The sequence below is a fragment of the Eriocheir sinensis genome, chromosome 69 (assembly GCF_024679095.1).
Source record: "Eriocheir sinensis breed Jianghai 21 chromosome 69, ASM2467909v1, whole genome shotgun sequence".
NCBI classification, from domain to species: domain Eukaryota; kingdom Metazoa; phylum Arthropoda; class Malacostraca; order Decapoda; family Varunidae; genus Eriocheir; species Eriocheir sinensis.
The window spans coordinates 8,328,461-8,350,960 of NC_066577.1; the positions used below are offsets into that span (position 1 = coordinate 8,328,461).

Sequence of the window (22,500 nt, forward strand, 5' to 3'; positions counted from 1 at the left end):
CCACTAAGAGAGTGTAGTGCCCGCGCGTGAGTGTTGCGTGCGTGCGTGCGTGCGTGCCGGCAGTGCCGTTGTGCCGGCGCCATGTTGTCGCAGAAGCTGTACGGGGAGAGCATGACGCCCATGACGACGGGCGCGGGCGCCGTGTCGCCCATGTCGCAGAGCACGTACGGCATGAACTCCATGAACTCCATGAACTCCATGATGGGCATGTCCTCCTACCAGCAGCGCCTGCCGCCCAACATGGACTTCCCCTCCTCCATGGGCGGCATCGGCGCCATGACCATGGGCGGCCAGTGCATGAGCCCCGGCATGACGGGCATGGGCGCCTTCCCGCCCATGAACACGTCCACCATGCAGCAGATGAACGGCATGAGCGGCTGCATGGGCGGCATGGGCAGCATGGGCGGCATGAACCAGATGGTGCACGGGTACGGCCGCGAGCTGCAGGAGCCCGACTCGCCCGTGTCCTCGGCGCTGCAGCGGGCGCGGCAGGACAAGACGTACCGCCGCTCGTACACGCACGCCAAGCCGCCGTACTCGTACATCTCGCTGATCACCATGTCCATCCAGAACGCGCCCAACAAGATGGTGACGCTCTCGGAGATCTACCAGTTCATCATGGACCTGTTCCCCTACTACCGCCAGAACCAGCAGCGCTGGCAGAACTCCATCAGGCACTCGCTGTCCTTCAACGACTGCTTCGTCAAGATCCCGCGCACGCCCGACAAGCCCGGCAAGGGCTCCTTCTGGTCCCTGCACCCAGACTCCGGGAACATGTTCGAGAACGGGTGTTACCTGCGGCGCCAGAAGCGGTTCAAGTGCGAGAAGAAGGAGCAGCAGCGCCAGACCAAGAGCACCACGCCCACGCCCGGCGGCCACGGCGGCCACGGCGGCGGGCACACGCCCAAGGCCGAGCACGGCCCTGACGACCACGACGGCAAGATGGACGGCGGCCTGGCCTCGCCGCCCCACGGCGGCCACCACGGCCACGGGGGCCCGCCGCCCCCCTCCGACCCCGTGTCCGGCATGACGCAGCTGCTGGAGGCCGCCACCAAGCTGGAGCCGCCCGAGCCCAGCGCCGGCGGCGGCTACCAGATGCCGCCCTCCGCCGAGCACCAGCACCACCAGGCCGCGGCGGCGGCGGCGGCGGCGGCGGCGGCCCAGCAGGCGGCGGCGGCAGCCCAGCACGGGGATCAGCAGCAGCAGCAACAACAGCACCAGCAGCACCAGCAGCAGCAGCAGCAGCAGCAACAACAGCAGCAGCAGCAGCAGGCGGCGGCGGCGGCCCACCTGGCGGCCCACGACCTGCACGCCGCCGCCGCCGCGCCGCCGCTGCACCCGTCCCTGCTGAAGGAGTACACGGCCTCGGCCTACCTGAAGGACTACTCCAAGGACTACGGCGCCTACCTCAAGGACTACGGCGGCCACCTCAAGGACTACGGCGACCCCCTTAAGAACTACCCGGCGCCCGCGCACCCCTTCAGCATCACCTCCATCATCGCCGCCGAGAACAAGGACTCCTACGGCGGCTACCTCAGCCCCCTGCCGCCCGCCGCGCCGCCACCCTCCACGGGCGCCGCCACGCCCAGCCACCACGCCATGGCCGACCACGGCGGCTACTACCCGCCGCCGCTCTACCACCACACCACCACCTCCCTCTGATGAGGCGGCCGCGGCGGGCACGCGCCCCCGTGAACACGCCTGCCGCCCCCGCCGCCGCCGCCGCCGCCGCCGCCCGCCGCCCGCCCGTCTGTCTGCCGTGTGCCTGCCGTGTGCGTGCGTGCGTGCGTGCGTGCCTGGCCCTCCGCAGCACACCACCAGTCACCCGCCCCTCACGCCCCGGACCACCGCCCCCCCGCCCCCCGAGGGAAGACTCCAGTGTTGTGCTTTTTTTGTATTTATTTATACATTACTTGATAACGAAGACTTCATGTCGCACGACGCCTGCTGTGCGTGCGTGCGTGCGTGCGTGCGTGCGTGAGTGTGTGTGTACCCAGACATGACATGACGGCATTATACGTGTGTGCGTGTGTGCGTGTGCGTGTGTGTGTATGTATGTGCGTGCAGGCCGTTGTACAGTATTATGATTACCCATCTCCCGCTCTCTCTTTTGATAGACGTATCTTTCACACACACACACACACACACACACACACACACACACACACACTATATATATGTACATGTCAAGCTATATATGTGTCCCTTAATAACATAGCGTACCAGGCGTCATTCTATGTGGCGCATGGAACACTGTGTTACTAAGTGCCTCATATAGACACACACACACACACACACACACACACACACACACACTATATATATATATATGTACATGGCAATCTACATATGAGGTCCCTGATAACATAGCGTACCAAGGGTCATTCTATGTGGCGCATGGAACACTATGTCACTAAGAGCTTCATATATACACACACACACACACGCGTTGTACCTCAAGGAAGAATTTAATATATGCTATTTTTGTAAGACTACAGATCCACTCTTTCTTATGACCTTTGACCCCTTCTATTATTACTATTATTATTATTATTATTATTATTATTATTGTTATTATTATTATTATTATTGGTTGGGTTATCATCATCATCATCATTATAATTATTAGAGATGACGGAAGAGTATTAGCTATCTCTTGTGTGTGTGTGTGTGTGTGTGTGTGTGTGTGTGTGTGTGTGTGTGTGTGTGTGTGTGTGTGTTGGTAATGCGATGCGAGTCTCAGGGTTTATGGAATGAGAGTTGGAGAAGGAGGAGGAGGAGGAGGAAGAGGAGGAGGAGGAGGAAGACGAGGAGGAGGAAAGGCAAAATCCAGGTATATATAGTTAACGAGTTCAGAACAGGTATGGCTCACCGACACACACACACACACACACACACACACACACACACACACACACACACACACACGCTGGAAGTTTTTTTTTTCTCTAACTTCACGATAAAAACCCAGAGAGAGAGAGAGAGAGAGAGAGAGAGAGAGAGAGAGAGAGAGAGAGAGAGAGAGAGGGGAGATAAGAGGGAAGGATGGAAGTGAGGTCATGTCTGTGTGTGTGTCAGAGAGAGAGAGAGAGAGAGAGAGAGAGAGAGAGAGAGAGAGAGAGAGAGAGAGACTTATCACACACACGCAACGAATTTTTAGACGCAGAAAAATAAAGAAAAAAATAAAGAAAAATACAAATAAATTAAAAAAACAAGAAGAAGAGAAAGAAAAGAAAAAGAAAACAACAGAAAATTCAATAATAATAATAATAATAATAATAATAATAATAATAATAATAATAATAATAATAATAACAATATCTGCAATACATACCCTTCTTTGTACCTGTGTAAATCTGAAACAATATATATTTACCTACAAGTTAATGAAGCCTTTGAAATTTACACCTTTGGAAATCAACTTCACCTGGGTAATTAAGAGAGAATTGGAACCTTCTATAACAATACTAACGATTCTAATACCTTATACCTGTTGAGAGAGTACTTAAACCCCTTACCTGGAGATATAGAGGGAATTAGATACTTCTAAAACAATTCTGATACCGTTTACCTGTTGAGAGAGCAATTAAACCCCTTACCTGGAGATATAGAGGGAGTTAGATACTTCTAAAACAATTCTGATACCGTTTACCTGTTGAGAGAGCAATTATAACCCTTACCTGGAGATATAGAGGGAGTTAGATACTTCTAAAACAATTCTGATACCGTTTACCTGTTGAGAGAGCAATTAGAACCCTTACCTGGGGACTTAAAGAGCATTGGAACCTATAACAATTCTAATGATTCTGATACCGTTTACCTGTTGAGAGAGCAATTAAACCCCTTACCTGGAGATATAGAGGGAATTAGATACTTCTAAAACAATTCTGATACCGTTTACCTGTTGAGAGAGCAATTAGAACCCTTACCTGGGGATTTTAAGAGCATTGGAACCTTTAACAATTCTGATGATTCTAATACCGTTTACCTGTCGAGAGAGCAATTAGAACCCTTACCTGGGGACTTAGAGAGAATTGGATCCTTCTATAACTCTGCTAATGATTCTAATACCTTTACCTGTTGAGAGAGTAATTAAAACCCTTACCTGGAAATCTAAAGAGTATTGGAACCTTTTAAAAATTCTAATGATACTGAATACCTTTTAACTCTTGAAACTCCTAATTGAAAGCGCTTACCTGAAGGCGATTCTAATACTATACTAATATTTCTACCTGTTGAAACTCTAATTAGAACCTATTTTGGGGGTCTAGAGAGAGGATTGGAACCTATTATAACATCAGTACTAACAATAACAATAATGCCCTTTTATACGTTTTGAAACTCTAATTGTAGTCTTGGAACCTTTAGTTGGGGGTCTGAAGAGGATTGGAACCTTCTATAAACAGCGGTACTAACAATGGGAACACTAACAGTCTCTTCTAAGCTATTCGTTATATAGATTTCGTTATAACAAGACTTTACCTGTTGAGAGTCTAATTAGGAGTGTTTACCTGAGACAGTGTTACGGGCATAGAGGTCGTCTGAGAAGGCTTTGGTAGAGGTTGTGTGTGTGGGTATTTCCAGGGGTAGTTTTATGGCCCTGGTGGTAGTGTGACCCTTCCTCTGTACCGTGAACCTAAGAAACACACATATTTGACAAGGCTTTCGTGGGAGTTTCGGGTATTTCCAGGGATAGTTTTATGGCCCTGGTGGTAGTGTGACCCTTCCTCTATACCGTGAATCTAAGAAACACACATTTGACAAGGCGTTCGTGGGAGTTGTGCAATTTCCAGAGGTAGTTTCATGACCCCGGTGGTAGTGTGACCCTTCCTCTGTACCGTGAACCTAAGAAACACACATATTTGACAAGGCTTTCGTGGGAGTTGTGGTCATTTCCAGGGATAGTTTTATGACCCTGGTGGTAGTGTGACCCTTCCTCTGTACCGTGAATCTAAGAAACGCACATTTGACAAGGCTTTCGTGGGAGTTGTGCAATATCCAGAGGTAGTTTTATGACCCTGGTGGTAGTGTGACCCTTCCTCTGTACCGTGAACCTAAAGAAACACACATTAGAACCCGACTGATCTAGGAAAACGTCTAAGCAAACATCTCTTATACTCAGACAGCTCAAAAACTCCCTCCGCTAACATATCCCTTGACCACAGAGACTAAATCAAGTTCTCGTAGACTCGGGCGGCTTCTAACAGCGCTTAAGCCTTAGAACACAGTCGCTAGAATATCCAACACGCGCTGAGTTCAATGTGGACACCTTTGCCCTTCTCCTCTTCCTGTCTTTCCCTGAACTGTCTTAATTTCTCTGTATTATTTCCTTGTGTTTTCTGTCTAAATATATCTTGGGTGCTGTCTCTTCTAATCTCAAAGCAGTGGACCTTCCCTTTCCCTTCCCTTCCCTTCCCTTCCTTTAATTTCTCTCTGCATTATTTCCTTGTATTTTCTGTCTAAATATATCTTGGGTGCTGTCTCTCCTAATCTCAAAGCAGTGGACCTTCCCTTCCCTTCCCTTCCCTTCCCTTCCCTTTCCTTTCCTTTCCTTCCCTTCCCTTCCCTCCCTTCCCTTCCCTTCCCTTCCCTTCCCTTTCCTTTCCTTTCCTTTCCTTTCCTTCCCTTCCCTTCCCTTCCCTTCCCTTCCTCCACGCAGCCTTCCTCAACCCAGTCTCAGTGCCGGGAGTGTTAGAACCTTGTCATGGAGTGCCGATATGTGGGTGTATCTTGCGTGAGTCTTGTGATGGAGGTGAAGTTCTTAAGTTCTTATAAACGCGTGATTTGTCAACAGCGCTGAAACATTCTAACACAGCCCCGGAAATGACACCTCTTTTAGCGATCTGTCTTGCCGGAACAGTGTCTCGGGGTCAAATTTTCGCTATTGTTTTTGTGTGTCCTTTGAGCTGGTTCCCTTGCTGATAGATCGCGTGAGACTTGTGAGTGAGCGTCTATTTGAGGTGGTCAGCTGGAGGGGTGTGAATATAGGGTTTTGAGGGGAAGATTAAGGGTGTGTTTGTGACTCTGCGTATGTTAGAAGCAGAGATATATACCAGGATTAGCGTATAGATTGTGTGTGCGTGTTTGTGTGTGTTTGTGAATATTGGGTTTGAGAGAGAGAGAGGTGAGGTTTCGCGTGGGATAGGTGTGTGTGTGTGTGTGTGTGTGTGTGTGTGTGTGTGTGTTAAGCGAGGAGAGATATGCGCGTTAGAACTTAAATATATGTGTGTCAATATTAAGCTTTAGGGAGAAATGTGGGGTTGAGCTTGGAAAGATGTGTGTGTGTGTGTGTGTGTGTGTGTGTGTGTGTGTGTGATACGGGAATTTGAGGAGAGAGAAGGAAGCTTTTGAGGAGATATATGAACGTTTGTAGTGGAAGCTGCGGTGTTGTGAACGTTTGTATGTGTAAACCGCGGTGTTATGAACGTTTTGCATGGGGGAAACTGCATGCGGGGTTTAACGTAGAGAGATATAAAGGTTTGTGACTACCCCCGGAGAATTAAGGGAGATAGAGAGCGTTATTGAGGAGAAATATATACGCAAATTTGTGACTGGAATACGCGAGTTTTAATATACATGGAAATTTGTTTGAGAGAGGAGATACGGAAATTGTTAGGTGAGAAATAAACGCTTGTGACTACCCCCGGAGATTAAGGAAGATGAAGAGCGTTATTGAGGAGAAAGATATACGCAAATTTGTGACTGGAATACGCGAGTTTTAATATACATGAAAATTTGTTTGAGAGAGAAGAAAAGTGTTAGAGAAATACATGAAGATTAGAAATAAATGTCTGTCAGTACCCCCGGAGATTAACGAAGATAGAGAGCGTTATTGAGGAGAAATATATACGCAAATTTGTGACTGGAATACGCGAGTTTTAATATATATGGAAATTTGTTTGAGAGAGGAGATACGGAAATTGTTAGGTGAGAAATAAACGCTTGTGACTACCCCCGGAGATTAAGGAAGATGAAGAGCGTTATTGAGGAGAAAGATATACGCAAATTTGTGACGGAATACGCGAGTTTTAATATATATGGAAATTTGTTTGAGAGAGGAGATACGGAAATTGTTAGGTGAGAAATAAACGCTTGTGACTACCCCCGGAGATTAAGGAAGATGAAGAGCGTTATTGAGGAGAAATATATACGCAAATTTGTGACTGGAATACGCGAGTTTTAATATACATGAAAATTTGTTTGAGAGATAAGAAAAGAGTTAGAGAAATACATGAAGGTTATAAATAAATGTCTGTCAGTACCCCCGGAGATTAAGGAAGATGAAGAGCGTTGTAGAGGAGAAAGATATACGCAAATTTGTGACTGAAATACGCGAGTTTTAATATACAGGAAAATTTGTTTGAGAGAAGAGATACGTGTTAATGAAGATAAATTATACGAAGATTAGAGATGAAAATATAAGGTTTTGCGTTGAGAGATGATTCGGGCAGGGAAGATTTACCGTTATTGATATATAAGATCCCCCGCGTAATAAGAATTTACCGACATATTTATAACGTGAATTTAGCGAAACCGTAGAGCTGTGATTATGTGAATTCGTTACAGCGCGGGGCTCATACACCAACGTAGAACATCTGTTATAGCGAATCTCTTTACTCTAATCGTTTGAATATATAGATTTCGTAATAACACTAATTCCCGATGCCGCAGAGTTCTGATGCGTTCATTGCACAGCGGGAGTCAGACCAATTTAGAACGTTTTTACAGCGAACATGTTATTTAAGCGTTATTAAGAGAACATTTTATAGCGAACAAGTTATTTTTTTAAGCGTTATTAAGAGAACATTTTACAGCGAACAAGTTATTTTTTTTAAGCGCTTCGTTATAAGGATTTCGTAATAACAGCGGAACTCACCCCGACTTAGAATCTATTACAGCGAAAGTTTATTATTTTAAGTGCATCGTTATAAAAAATTCGCTATAACAAGACTTTACGTAAAACTTAACATTTGCGAGTATATAATTTTGCTATAGCGGAATGCGTATACCAACTTAAAATTTATTTCAGCGAAACTTTATCATTATTTTAAGTGCTTCGTTATAAGGATTTCGCTATAACAAGACTTTACGTAAAACTTAACATTTGCGAGTATATAATTTTGCTATATCGGAAGGCTTATACCAACTTAAAATCTATTACAGCGAAACTTTATCATTATTTTAAGCGATTCGTTATAAGGATTTCGTTATAACAAGACTTTACGGAAAACTTAACTTTTGCGAGTATATATATAATTTTGCTATATCGGAATGCGTATACCAACTTAAAATCTATTACAGCGAAACTTTATCATTATTTTAAGCGATTCGTTATTAGGATTTCGCTATAACAAGACTTTACGGAAAACTCAACATTTGCGAGTATATAATTTTGCTATATCGGAATGCGTATACCAACTTAAAATCTATTACAGCGAAACTTTATCATTATTTTAAGCGCTTCGTTATAAGGATTTCGCTATAACAAGACTTTACGGAAAACTCAACATTTGCGAGTATATAATTTTGCTATAGCGGAATGCGTATACCAACTTAGAATCTATTACAGCGAAACTTTGTAATAATTCTAAGCGCTTCGTTATAAGGATTTCGTTATAACAAGGCTTTACCGTACACGAATTAACTCTAACAACATAACTTCGCTATACCGGAATCCAAACCAGCTCAGAACCACTTCGTTATAGACAGTTCGTTATAAGCATTCCCCTTGTCAAGCAAAACTCATGGTATCCAGCAATTCGTCTCCTATAATTCCTTCCCCTTCTGTCTCTCTCCGGCATATGACCACAGATGTTGCGCCGACTAAACGAAACTTTCCAACTTTCCCGTCTCCTGGGGTCTGTTCCCTTCTCCTATAATTCCTTCCCCTTCTGTCTCTCTCCGGCATATGACCACAGATGTTGCGCCGACTAAACGAAACTTTCCAACTTTCCCGTCTCCTGGGGTCTGTTCCCGTCTCCTATAATTTCTTCCCCTTCTGTCTCTCTCCGGCATATGACCACAGATGTTGCGCCGACTAAACGAAACTTTCCAACTTTCCCGTCTCCTGGGGTCTGTTCCCTTCTCCTATAATTCCTTCCCCTTCTGTCTCTCTCCGGCATGACCACAGATGTTGCGCCGACTAAACGAAACTTTCCAACTTTCCCGTCTCCTGGGGTCTGTTCCCTTCTATAATTCCTTCCCCTTCTGTCTCTCTCCGGCATATGACCACAGATGTTGCGCCGACTAAACGAAACTTTCTCTACGCTAAACACCGCATACCTTATATATACAAATCTCATACGACTTATAATGAAGGTGATTACACAACAGGAACCAGAATCTATCACAGCGGATCTTACCAGTGTCTCATTATAAAGATATCTTAATAACGTGAACTTACTGAAACCAATAATGTCTGGGGCTATATGATTTTACTAAACCCGAAACCTTGTCAAACGAAGCTATCACGAACTGGTACCCACGCTTTTACATCAGTTATCAATATTAAACCCCGCTAAGCATTTACATCGGCACCATTTGGATAGTTTACCCGCGTTAGTCTGAGCGCTGTTAAACCATTGCAAATCTGGGCTTATCTCTCTCTTGTCGGCGCCGCGGGATGCTGGGCCGCGCGGGTACTGACAACACGCATGCAGGTTTGAATTCATCGGTGTTACATGCCTTCACTTTTTCTCCTCTCCCGCTAAAAGTAATTGGGTTAGGAGACTTTACCTTGGTGTGGTGTTAGAGGAAGGGTCTGGCTAGGTGTGGTTAAGTGGAGGAAGGTGGAGGTTGGCCAGTGACGGAGATAGAGTGGATTAAGCGGGAGAGAACCGGAGATTAAAATATTGACGTGCTTAACTTTTTCCACTCTCCCGCTAAAAGTAAATTGGTTAGGAGACTATACCTTGCTGTGGTGTTAGGGGAAGGGTCTGGCTAGGTGTGGTTAAGTGGAGGAAGGTGGAGGTTGACCAGTGACGGAGATAGAGTGGATTAAGCGGGAGAGAACCGGAGATTAAAATATTGAGATGCTTAACTTTTTCCACTCTTCCGCTAAAAGTAATTGAGTTAGGAGACTATACCTTGGTGTGGTGTTAGAGGAAGGGTCTGGCTAGGTGTGGTTAAGTGGAGAAAGGTGGAGGTGGACCAGTGACGGAGATAGAGTGGATTAAGCGGGAGAGAACCGGAGATTAAAATATTGAGATGCTTAACTTTTTCCACTCTTCCGCTAAAAGTAATTGAGTTAGGAGACTATACCTTGGTGTGGTGTTAGAGGAAGGGTCTGGCTAGGTGTGGCTAAGTGGAGGAAGGTGGAGGTGGACCAGCGACGGAGATAGGCGAGTCACATTTTAATTCGATGTTAACTTTTCACGAATCTTTTTGCCTCGAGAATTTGCAAGTGGTTTTTCCAATCTCGCTCAATTCGGGATGCTGTGTTATCTCTCTCGCTATGCTTTATGCTTATACGGGAGTGACTTAGCGAGATAAACTAAGGATGTTGCAAGCTAATAGCAATCCTCACAGAATTAGCGAGACACGTGACACTAACATATGACATAGCGATCCTGTGTGTTATCTCCCTCGCTATGCTTTATGCTTATACGGGAGTGACTTAGCGAGATAAACTAAGGATGTTGTAAGCTAATAGCAATCCTCACAGAATTAGCGAGACACGTGACACTAACATATGACATAGCGATCCTGTTAATCTATGCTGTGTGTATGTAATCGCTGTTAATATCTATACCCGGGGAGACAAAACACAATCACGCAATCAATATCAGGGAAATATTATCATAGAAATCACTGATACCAGATGATATGGCCCAATGGTGTGTTGCGCGCTGTTACCATACGCGCGCATCATCAATAATAATAATAATAATAATAATAATAATAATAATAATAATAATAATGGATTAAGTAGATCGCAAATGAAATAACTGTATGGGTATTTCCAGGGGTAGTTTTATGACCCTGGTGGTAGTGTGACCCTTCCTCTGTACCGTGAACCTAAAGAAAACACATTTGACAAGGCTATCGTGGGAGTTTTAAGGATTTCCAAGGGTAGTTTTAAGACCCTGGTGGTAGAGTGACCTTTCCTCTGTACCGTGAACCTAAAGAAACACACATTTGACAAGGCTATCGTGGGAGTTTTAAGGATTTCCAGGGGTAGTTTTAAGACCCTGGTGGTAGTGTGACCCTTCCTCTGTACCGTGAACCTAAAGAAACACACATTTGACAAGGCTTTCGTGGGAGTTGTGGGCATTTCCAGGGGTAGTTTCATGACCCTGGTGATAGTGTGACCCTTCCTCTGTACCGTGAACCTAAAGAAACACACATTTGACAAGGCTTTCGTGGGAGTTGTGGGCATTTCCAGGGGTAGTTTTAAGACCCTGGTGGTAGTGTGACCCTTCCTCTGTACCGTGAACCTAAAGAAAACACATTTGACAAGGCTATCGTGGGAGTTTTAAGGATTTCCAAGGGTAGTTTTAAGACCCTGGTGGTAGAGTGACCTTTCCTCTGTACCGTGAACCTTCAGAAACACACATTTGACAAGGCTTTCGTAGGAGTTGTGGGCATTTCCAGGGATAGTTTTAAGACCCTGGTGGTAGTGTGACCCTTCCTCTGTACCGTGAACCTACAGAAACACACATTTGGCAAGGCTTTCGTGGGAGCTGTGGGCATTTCCAGGGATAGTTTTAAGACCCTGGTGGTAGTGTGACCCTTCCTCTGTACCGTGAACCTAAAGAAACACACATATGACAAGGCTCTCGTAGGATAATCTCTGTTTGTTTCGATAATTTTATTCTGGTTATTAAAAAGCCTCTCGGTATTGTGTGAAGCTTATATATCTTTGCCTATAAATATATCACATGCAGGTAATTCGTGGATATTCTCTTTGTTTCGATAATTTTATACTTGTCATGCAAAAGCCTCGGTATTGTGTAAAGCTTCTCTCTCTCTCTCTCTCTCTCTCTCTCTCTCTCTCTCTCTCTCTCTCTCTCTCTCTCTCTCTCTCTCTCTCTCTCTCTCTATCTCTATCTCGGTCACCCCACACACGTCATCCCATCCATGAAGATAAAACAAAGCTATATCTCCTCTCTCTCTCTCTCTCTCTCTCTCTCTCTCTCTCTCTCTCTCTCTCTCTCTCTCTCTCTCTCTCTCTCTCTCTCTCTCTCTCTCTCTCTCTCTCTCTCTCTCTCTATCTCGGTCACCCCACACACGTCATCCCATCCGTTAAGATAAAAAATCTCGATCTCTCTCTCTCTCTCTCTCTCTATCTATCTATCTATCTATCTCGGTCACCCCACACACGTCATCCCATCCATGAAGATAAAACAAGGCTATCTCTCTCTCTCTCTCTCTCTCTCTCTCTCTCTCTCTCTCTCTCTCAAAATGGAAAAAAATCATATCACTTTTCCTCCCTTTAAATGTTATCTCTCATCTCATCTCACTCTCACTCAGCGTCATTGGCTCGGAGATAACATGACAGTCTTAAGATAACGCAGCATCCCCTCACAGCATCCATAAGTGCAGTCTTGTTACCTGGTTATCTGTTGCTTGAAGGTGTGCTCAGACGCTTCAGCCCCTCACCTCAAGTATTTCCAATGGTTAAAAATGAGATCAGTCGGGTTCTAATGTGTGTTTCCTTAGGTTCACGGTACAGAGGAAGGGTCACACTACCACCAGGGTCATAACGCTACCCCTGAAATTGCTTACAACTCCCACGAAAGCCTTGTCAAATGTGTGTTTCTGTAGGTTCATGGTACAGAGGAAGGGTCACACTACCACCAGGGTCTTGAAACTACCCCTGGAAATGCCCACAGCTCCCACGACATCCTTGTTAAATGTGTGTTTCTTTAGGTTCACGGTACAGAGGAAGGGTCAGTCTACCATCAGGGTCATGGCGCTACCCCTGAAATTGCTTACAACTCCCACGAAAGCCTTGTCAAATGTGTGTTTCCTTAGGTTCATGGTACAGAGGAAGGGTCAGTCTATCATCAGGGTCATAACGCTACCTCTGGAAATGCCTACAACTCCCACGAAAGCCTTGTTAAATGTGTGTTTCTTTAGGTTCATGGTACAGAGGAAGGGTCACACTACCACCAGGGTCATGACGCTACCCCTGAAATTGCTTACAACTCCCACGAAAGCCTTGTCAAATGTGTGTTTCCTTAGGTTCACGGTACAGAGGAAGGGTCAGTCTATCACCAGGGTCATAACGCTACCCCTGAAATTGCTTACAACTCCCACGAAAGCCTTGTTAAATGTGTGTTTCTTTAGGTTCACGGTACAGAGGAAGGGTCAGTCTATCACCAGGGTCATAACGCTACCCCTGAAATTGCTTACAACTCCCACGAAAGCCTTGTCAAATGTGTGTTTCTTTAGGTTCACGGTACAGCAGAAGGGTCACACTACCACCAGGGTCATAACGCTACCCCTGGAAATGCTCATAACTCCCACGAAAGCCTTGCCAAATAAGTGTTTCTTTAGGTTCACGGTACAGCAGAAGGGTCAGTCTACCACCAGGGTCATAAAACTACCCCTGGAAATGCTCACAACTCCCACGAAAGCCTTGTCAAATGTGTGTCTCTTTAGGTTCACGGTACAGAGGAAGGGTCACACTACCACCAGGGTCTTAAAACTACCCCTGGAAATGCTCACAACTCCTACGAAAGCCTTGTCAAATGTGTGTTTCTTTAGGTTCATGGTACAGAGGAAGGGTCACACTACCACCAGGGTCATAAAACTACCCCTGGAAATGCTCACAACTCCCACGAAAGCCTTGTCAAATGTGTGTTTCTTTAGGTTCACGGTACAGAGGAAGGGTCACACTACCACCAGGGTCATAAAACTACCCCTGGAAATGCTCATAACTCCCACGAAAGCCTTGTCAAATGTGTTTCTTTAGGTTCACGGTACAGAGGAAGGGTCACACTACCACCAGGGTCTTGAAACTACCCCTGGAAATGCCCACAGCTCCCACGACATCCTTGTTAAATGTATGTTTCTTTAGGTTCACGGTACAGAGGAAGGGTCACACTATCACCAGGGTCATAAAACTACCCCTGGAAATGCTTACAACTCCTACGAAAGCCTTGTCAAATGTGTGTTTCTTTAGGTTCACGGTACAGCAGATGGGTCACATTACCACCAGGGTCATGAAACTACCCCTGGAAATGCTTACAACACCTACGAAAGCCTTGTCAGATGTGTGTGTTTTAGGTTCGCGGTACAGAGGAAGGGTCACACTACCACCAGGGTCATAAAACTACCCCTGGAAATGCTCATAACTCCCACGAAAGCCTTGTCAAATGTGTGTTTCTTTAGGTTCACGGTACAGCAGAAGGGTCACACTACCACCAGGGTCATGAAACTACCCCTGGAAATGCTTACAACTCCTACGAAAGCTTTGTCAAATGTGTGTGTTTTAGGGTCACGGTACAGAGGAAGGGTCACACTACCACCAGGGTCATGAAACTACCCCTGGAAATGCTCACAATTCCTACGAAAGTCTCGTCAAATGTGTTTCTTCAGGTTCATGGCACAACAGAAGGGTCACACTACCACCAGGGTCTTAAAACTACCCCTGGAAATGCTCACAACTCCTACGAAAGCCTTGTCAAATGTGTGTTTCTTTAGGTTCACGGTACAGAGGAAGGGTCACACTACCACCAGGGTCTTAAAACTACCCCTGGAAATGCTCACAACTCCTACGAAAGCCTTGTCAAACGTGTGTTTCTTTAGGTTCATGGTACAGAGGAAGGGTCAGTCTACCACCAGGGTCTTAAAACTACCCCTGGAAATGCTCACAACTCCTACGAAAGCCTTGTCAAATGTGTGTCTCTTTAGGTTCACGGTACAACAGAAGGGTCAGTCTACCACCAGGGTCTTAAAACTACCCCTGGAAATGCTCACAACTCCTACTAGGTTCACGGTACAGAGGAAGGGTCACACTACCACCAGGGTCTTAAAACTACCCCTGGAAATGCTCACAACTCCTACGAAAGCCCTGCCAAATGTGTGTTTCCTCAGGTTCACGGTACAGCAGTATAGAGTGGTCGGTTAGCGCTCTATAGGTTGTGAGGTCCTGGTGAGCGGAGGGGCGCTGAGCCAATCGTGCGGTGTGACCTGTCCGCGGCCTGGCTCGAGGGGGCTTTAAATATCTAATGACGGGTTGTGTGTAGGCAAAGAACAGTAATTAGGCGTGCTAGTAATATTAACAACATCCATTACTGGCTTTTGTTATACGTGAAGAGCGGGAAGGAGTGGGGGGGATTTTAACGAAGTCTATCTACCTTGTGTGTGTGGGCGAGGGGCGGGAGATTAAGTGTTGGTAAGAGGTACAGAATCTTGTGTTTGTTAGGAAGGATTGCGGTTCAGAGTAGCGTTTATGTTAATTATACGATATACTTTTGTTATACGTGAAGAACCTGTAGTTAAGACCATCGGTAATAGGTCTTGAATCTTGTGTTTGTTAGGAAGGATTGCGGTTCAGAGTAGCGTTTATGTTAATTATACGATATACTTTTGTTATACGTGAAGAACCTGTAGTTAAGACCATCGGTAATAGGTCTTGAATCTTGTGTTTGTTAGGAAGGATTGCGGTTCAGAATAGCGCTAATGTTAACTATACGACATACTTTTGTTATACGTGAAGAACCTGTAGTTAAGACCATCGGTAATAGGTCTTGAATCTTGTGTTTGTTAGGAAGGATTGCGGTTCAGAATAGCGCTAATGTTAACTATACGACATACTTTTGTTATACGTGAAGAGCCTGAATTTAAGACCGTCGGTAATAGGTTCAGAATCTTGTGTTTGTAAGGGAAGGATTGGATTTAAGAGTTATACGTGAAGAGCTTGAATTTAAGACCGTCGGTAATAGGTCTTGAATCTTGTGTTTGTAAGGAAGGATTGCATTTAAGAGTTATACGTGAAGAGCTTGAATTTAAGACCGTCGGTAATAGGTACAGAATCTTGTGTTTGTAAGGAAGGATTGCATTTAAGAGTTATACGTGAAGAGCTTGTAGTTAAGACCGTCGGTAATAGGTACAGAATCTTGTGTTTGTAAGGAAGGATTGCATTTAAGAGTTATACGTGAAGAGCCTGAATTTAAGACCGTCGGTAATAGGTCTTGAATCTTGTGTTTTTAAGGAAGGATTGCATTTAAGAGTTATACGTGAAGAGCTTGAATTTAAGACCGTCGGTAAAAGGTCTTGAATCTTGTGTTTGTAAGGAAGGATTGCATTTAAGAGTTATACGTGAAGAGCCTGAATTTAAGACCGTCGGTAATAGGTCTTGAATCTTGTGTTTGTAAGGAAGGATTGCATTTAAGAGTTATACGTGAAGAGCTTGAATTTAAGACCGTCGGTAATAGGTCTTGAATCTTGTGTTTGTAAGGAAGGATTGCATTTAAGAGTTATACGTGAAGAGCTTGAATTTAAGACCGTCGGTAATAGGTCTTGAATCTTGTGTTTGTAAGGGAACGATTGCGGTTCAGAGTATTACGTGAAGAGCTTGAATTTAAGACCGTCGGTAATAGGTCTTGAATCTTGTGTTTGTAAGGAAGGATTGCGGTTCAGAGTTATACGTGAAGAGCTTGAATTTAAGACCGTCGGTAATAGGTCTTGAATCTTGTGTTTGTAAGGAAGGATTGCAGTTCAGAGTAACGCTTATGTTAACTATACAACATACCTTTTGTTATACGTTTAGAGCTTGAAGTTAGGAGTATACCGCTAATATTAACTACGTCTATTAATATACTTCTTGTTTATTGATGAAGTATAGCTATGAGAGGCGAAAGGATGGAGAACGCAAGGAGAGTTGGGGTCATATTAACACATATTAAAATCACACAGCATCAGTTATACGCGTGGAGATAAACAGATTCGCAGACACAGCATCTTATCACAGCATCCCATAGAAATAGCTTCACCATCTCTCTCTCTGTGCGTCACCACCAGAGTCATGAAATTACCCCTGGAAATGCGTATGGAAGCCTTGTTAAATATGTGAGCTTGCTAGACGAAATGTATACAGATTATGACACTTAAGTTAATATCAAGTTCGTCTGTTAAGAAACCCAAAATAATTTAATAGGTGTGAATTCCAAACAGCCTCCGTCTAACACTTGATATATACGGTACTGGTTACTTGTTCAGAGGTATCACAAATCAGTATAGAACTTCATATTAAAAGTTCTAATAATATCAACTGTGTCTATAATGTTCTGAAGGAGTGAGTCTCTTTTCCTACATATTAAAAGTCACAATAATACAACTCTGTCTATAATGTTCTGAAGGAGTGAGTCTCTTTTCCTACATATTAAAAGTCACAATAATACAACTGTGTCTATTAGAAGCATTGAACACTCATATTCTGAAGGAGTGAGTCTCTTTTCCTACATATTAAAAGTCACAATAATACAACTGTGTCTATTAGAAGCATTGAACACTCATATTCTGAAGGAGTGAGTCTCTTTTCCTACATATTAAAAGTCACAATAATATCAACTGTGTCTATAAGAAGCATTGAACACTCATATTCTGAAGGAGTGAGTCTCTTTTCCTACATATCAAAAGTCACAATAATACAACTGTGTCTATAAGAAGCATTGAACACTCATATTCTGAAGGAGTGAGTCTCTTTTCCTACATATTAAAAGTCTTAATAATATCAACTGTGTCTATAAGAAGCATTGAAGATTAATATACTGAAGTAGCGAGTCTCTTATGCTATAGCTGATATCCCAACGATGTATTGAAAGAAAGAAAAAGAATATATTAAGGAAAATTAAATTACTTAAATGCGTATACAAAATAGTTAATATGGAGATTGGAAAAGATATATAGTACTCTCTCTCTCTCTCTCTCTCTCTCTCTCTCTCTCTCTCTCTCTCTCTCTCTCTCTCTCTCTCTCTCTCTCTCTCTCTCTCTCTCTCTCTCTCTCTCTCTCTCTCTCTCTCTATCTATCTTTCTCTCTCCATTCCTCCTTCCCTCCATTTTCCTCCAATTCCTTTCCTCTCCCTACTTTCCTCCTTCCTCCGTCTTCTTTTCCTTACTCTCTCTCTCTCTCTCTCTCTCTCTCCCTCTCTCTCTCTCCCTCTCTCTCTCTCTCTCTCTCTCTCTCTCTCTCTCTCTCTCTCCCTCTCTCTCTCTCTCGCAGCATCAGAGGCCGGCCGTGATTTATCCCATGAATTTCCCAGCATCCCTCGGGCTCTCTTTAATCCGGGCTGAAGGGAGATTAGCGACCTCATCTCCCGACTCATCTCCCGCAGTCGTTGGGGAGGAGGAGGAGGAGGAGGAGGAGGAGGAGGAGAAGTTATAATACGTCGGGTAACGCTTTTCAAGGGAGAGATAGAGAGAGAGAATGGAGGAAAGAGGGAGGGAAGGAGGCAAGGGAGGGAGAGGTTTATAGGAGGGAAGGTTATGTCGGAAGGGGGCTTACAGCTGTGTACGTGTGTGTGTGTGTGTGTGTGTGTGTGTGTGTGTGTGTGTGTGTGTGTGTGGTAGCGGGGAAGTGATTGAAAATTATTACTACTACTACTACTACTACTACTACTACTACTACTACTACTACTACTACTACTATGACAATCAGCAAACTATATATTTAACAGAAACTAAGACTACTATTACTACAACTATTATTATTATTATTATTATTATTATTATTATTATTATTATTATTATTATTATTATTATTATTATTATTATTATTATTATTATTATCGAAAACACAGCATAACGCATTTCACCAGAGACATTCACGCGCTTCACAAATTACAAAGTTAGCGAAAATATGATAGTGAATCGGGTTTAAATTGTTTACATGAATTTTAACGACTATCGGTAATAATGATTTGAATCTAACTTAATACCACTTTTAATCTCTGTTCTTGACCCACAAACAAAAATCTAATAGTTTTTCATTTATATTCAAGAAGAGGTTGGATAAATTCATGGATCTGGGATTATTAACTATTTTTTTGGGGTAACAGTTTTGAATATAACTTAATACCACTTTTAATCTCTGTTCTTGACCCACAAACAAAATCTAATACCAGGTAAAGTTTTTCATTTATATTCAAGAAGAGGTTGGATAAATTCATGGATCTGGGATTATTAACACAATAATTTTTGGGTAATATTTTCAATTCTAACTTAATACCACTTTTAATCTCTGTTCTTGACCCACAAACAAAATCTAATACCAGGTAAAGTTTTTCATTTATATTCAAGAAGAGGTTGGATAAATTCATGGATCTGGGATTATCTACTGAATATTTTTTGGGTAATATTTTAATTTCTAACTTAATACCACTTTTAATCTCTGTTCTTGACCCACAAACAAAATCTAATACCAGGTAAAGTTTTTCATTTATATTCAAGAAGAGGTTGGATAAATTCATGGATCTGGGATTATGAACTGAATATTTTTTGGGTAATATTTTAATTTCTAACTTAATACCACTTTTAATCTCTGTTCTTGACCCACAAACAAAATCTAATACCAGGTAAAGTTTTTCATTTATATTCAAGAAGAGGTTGGATAAAATCATGGATCTGGGATTACCAACTGAATATTTTTTGGGTAATATTTTAATTTCTAACTTAATACAACTTTTAATCGCTGTTCTTGACCCACAAACAAAATCTAATACCAGGTAAAGTTTTTCATATATATTCAAGAAGAGGTTGGATAAATTCATGGATCTGGGATTATCAACTGAATATTTTTTGGGTAATATTTTAATTTCTAACTTAATACCACTTTTAATCTCTGTTCTTGACCCACAAACAAAATCTAATACCAGGTAAAGTTTTTCATTTATATTCAAGAAGAGGTTGGATAAATTCATGGATCTGGGATTATTAACACAATATTTTTTTTCCTTGCTAACGGTTTGAATCTAACTTAATATCTCTTTTATTTTCTTCTAAACTGAGTCCGCCGATATTTTTACTGATCGTCGTTAAAATTCATGTAAACAATTTAAATCTAACTCACTATTTTTTTTTTCGCTGAACTTTGTAATTTGTGAGACATGTTGTGCTGTGTTTGACGATAATAATAATAATAATAATAATAATAATAATAATAATAATAATAATGAAAAACAATATATATTCATCCACAATAATATTAATAACACTATCCAAGACCCCGGGAATTTATATACGAGAATTCAACACGTACAAAAATCCCCGTTGAATCATCTCCACACAGGTAAATTCCTCCGTACCTGGTGTTAATTAAGGACGAAATAGGAGTTATGGAAGGGAGGCAGGAAGAGAATCGGACCCCTTAATCTATATACGAGAATTCAACACGTACAAAAATCCCCGTTGAATCATCTCCACACAGGTAAATTCCTCCGTACCTGGTGTTAATTAAGGACGAATTCGGAGTTATGGAAGGAAGGAAGGAAGAGAAACGGGGAGATAGAGGAAGGAGAGAAAATATACTGAGAATGTAGGAGGAAGAGGAGAGGAAGGAAGGAAGGAAAAAAGGAAAACAAGAAGAGAAAAATAAATTAAAAAGAGATATTTCCAGGGTATTTACTCTCACTCCCAAACAACCCCGGGGATTTATATATACGAGAATTCAACACGTGCAAAAATCCCCGTTGAACCATCTCCACACAGGTAAATTCCTCCGTACCTGGCGTTAATTAAGGACGAATTCGGAGTTATGGAAGGAAGGAAGGAAGAGAAACGGGGAGATAGAGGAAGGAGAGAAAATATACTGAGAATGTAGGAGGAAGAAGAGAGGAAGGAAGGAAGGAAAAAAGGAAAACAAGAAGAGAAAATGAAAAAAAAGAGATATTTCTAGGCTATTTACACTTTCACTCCCAAACAACCCCCGGGAATTTTTATATACGAGAATTCAACACGTACAAAAATCCCCGTTGAATCATCTCCACACAGGTAAATTCCTCCGTACCTGGTGTTAATTAAGTACGAAATAGGAGTTATGGAAGAAAGGAAGGAAGAGAAACGGGAGATAGAGGAAGGAGAGAAAATATACTGAGAATGTAGGAGGAAGAAGAGAGGAAGGAAGGAAGGAAAAAAGGAAAAAAATAAAAATAAAAATAAAAGAGATATTTACAAACTATTTACACTTTCACTCCCAAACAACCCCGGCGATTTATATATCCGAGAATTCAACACGTACAAAAATCCCCGTTGAATCATCTCCACACAGGTAAATTCCTCCATACCTGGCTCTAATTACCCTAATGGCGCCCCGTGTTTACCGTCCCTATCGACCGAGGAAACCCTAGCAGGGCCATCATGGGTATTAAACGCTGGGAGGCACCATTTAAATTCCCCTTGACTATATAAAATGTTCGTGTGTGTGCGGTAGTGTGACGGAGATGAACACCGAGGCCGTAGAAATGCTGTAGAATTTATCATGGGAATTTATAATGGACATTGAAACCCGGGGAATATGTATCTTAGTTAAATTCCCCGAAAATTCCTGGAGTTTTCAATGCATAAATTCCGCTAACATTCTAATTTCAAGATACATTTTGTCATAATTCCCGATAATTCTTGGATTCCAGGAGCTATATTTGTTTTTTTGCGGTGTGACGGAGGTGTACGCTGAGGCCACGCGTAGTGTTTATCATATCTATCTGTCGGGGAAGCCTTGAGAATGCTGTTTGTTGGGGTGTGACGGAGGTATGCGCTGAGGCAACGCGTAGTGTTTATCATATCCTTAAGAATGCTGTCTGCTAGGGTGTGACGGAGGTGTGCGCTGAGACCACGCGTAGTGTTTGTCATATCCTTAAGAATGCTGTCTGCTAGGGTGTGACGGAGGTGTGCGCTGAGACCACGCGTAGTGTTTGTCATATCCTTAAGAATGCTGTCTGCTAGGGTGTGACGGAGGTGTGCGCTGAGACCACGCGTAGTGTTTGTCATATCCTTAAGAATGCTGTTTGTTGGGGTGTGACGGAGGTGTGCGCTGAGACCACGCGTAGTGTTTGTCATATCCTTAAGAACGCTGTATGTTGGGGTGTGATGGAGGTGTGCGCTGAGACCACGCGTAGTGTTTGTCATATCCTTAAGAATGCTGTCTGCTAGGGTGTGACGGAGGTGTGCGCTGAGACCACGCGTAGTGTTTGTCATATCCTTAAGAATGCTGTTTGTTGGAGTGTGACGGAGGTGTGCGCTGAGACCACGCGTAGTGTTTATCATATCTATTGGTCGGGGAACCTTAACACTGCTACCAAGGAAATTCATTAAGGGGAGACACCCATTAGGTTCCAATTGACTAGATAATGTCCATGTAATAATTGTAATGTATCGGAGGTGAGCTTTGAGGCCGCGTGCAGCTATATCGTATGCTTATAACTATATATTCATTGGCGGTAATCTTGTGTTGATAGCTTGTTTTTTTTTTGTTTATCGGGAAAGACAGAATTTTTGGGGTCGTTAGAATTTGATATAACAGCGAATGGGTTCAAAAATGCCGCCCTATCTAATACT

The 22,500-nt window shown here is 43.2% G+C and overlaps 1 protein-coding gene and 2 long non-coding RNA genes across 35 annotated transcripts in view; 2 read left to right on the forward strand and 1 right to left on the reverse strand.

Annotated features, from left to right (window-relative positions):
* LOC126988638 (hepatocyte nuclear factor 3-beta-like) overlaps positions 1-1,683 on the forward strand; it is a 2,433-nt gene extending 750 nt beyond the window's left edge. Inside the window, exon 1 of the mRNA XM_050847008.1 lies at positions 1-1,683. This exon is cut by the window's left edge and continues 750 nt beyond it. Coding sequence (XP_050702965.1) covers positions 82-1,662 — 1,581 coding nt within the window. The 5' untranslated portion in view covers positions 1-81 and the 3' untranslated portion in view covers positions 1,663-1,683.
* A 1,769-nt stretch (positions 1,684-3,452) lies between these two features.
* Positions 3,453-4,154, reverse strand: LOC126988639 (uncharacterized). Its single transcript, XR_007742344.1, has 3 exons — positions 4,017-4,154; positions 3,734-3,929; positions 3,453-3,571 (listed from the first exon to the last, which is right to left on the reverse strand). It is a non-coding gene; the product is annotated as an uncharacterized LOC126988639 (long non-coding RNA).
* A 10,512-nt stretch (positions 4,155-14,666) lies between these two features.
* Positions 14,667-22,500, forward strand: part of LOC126988640 (uncharacterized) — an 8,976-nt gene continuing 1,142 nt past the window's right edge. For 2 of the 33 annotated variants that reach the window (XR_007742354.1, XR_007742359.1), the window contains exons 1-5: positions 15,822-15,975; positions 16,222-16,467; positions 16,633-18,955; positions 19,254-21,969; positions 22,039-22,500. The exon at positions 22,039-22,500 is cut by the window's right edge. This is a non-coding gene — a long non-coding RNA (uncharacterized LOC126988640). The other 31 variants (XR_007742362.1, XR_007742374.1, XR_007742363.1 and 28 more) reach the window with 31 other exon arrangements.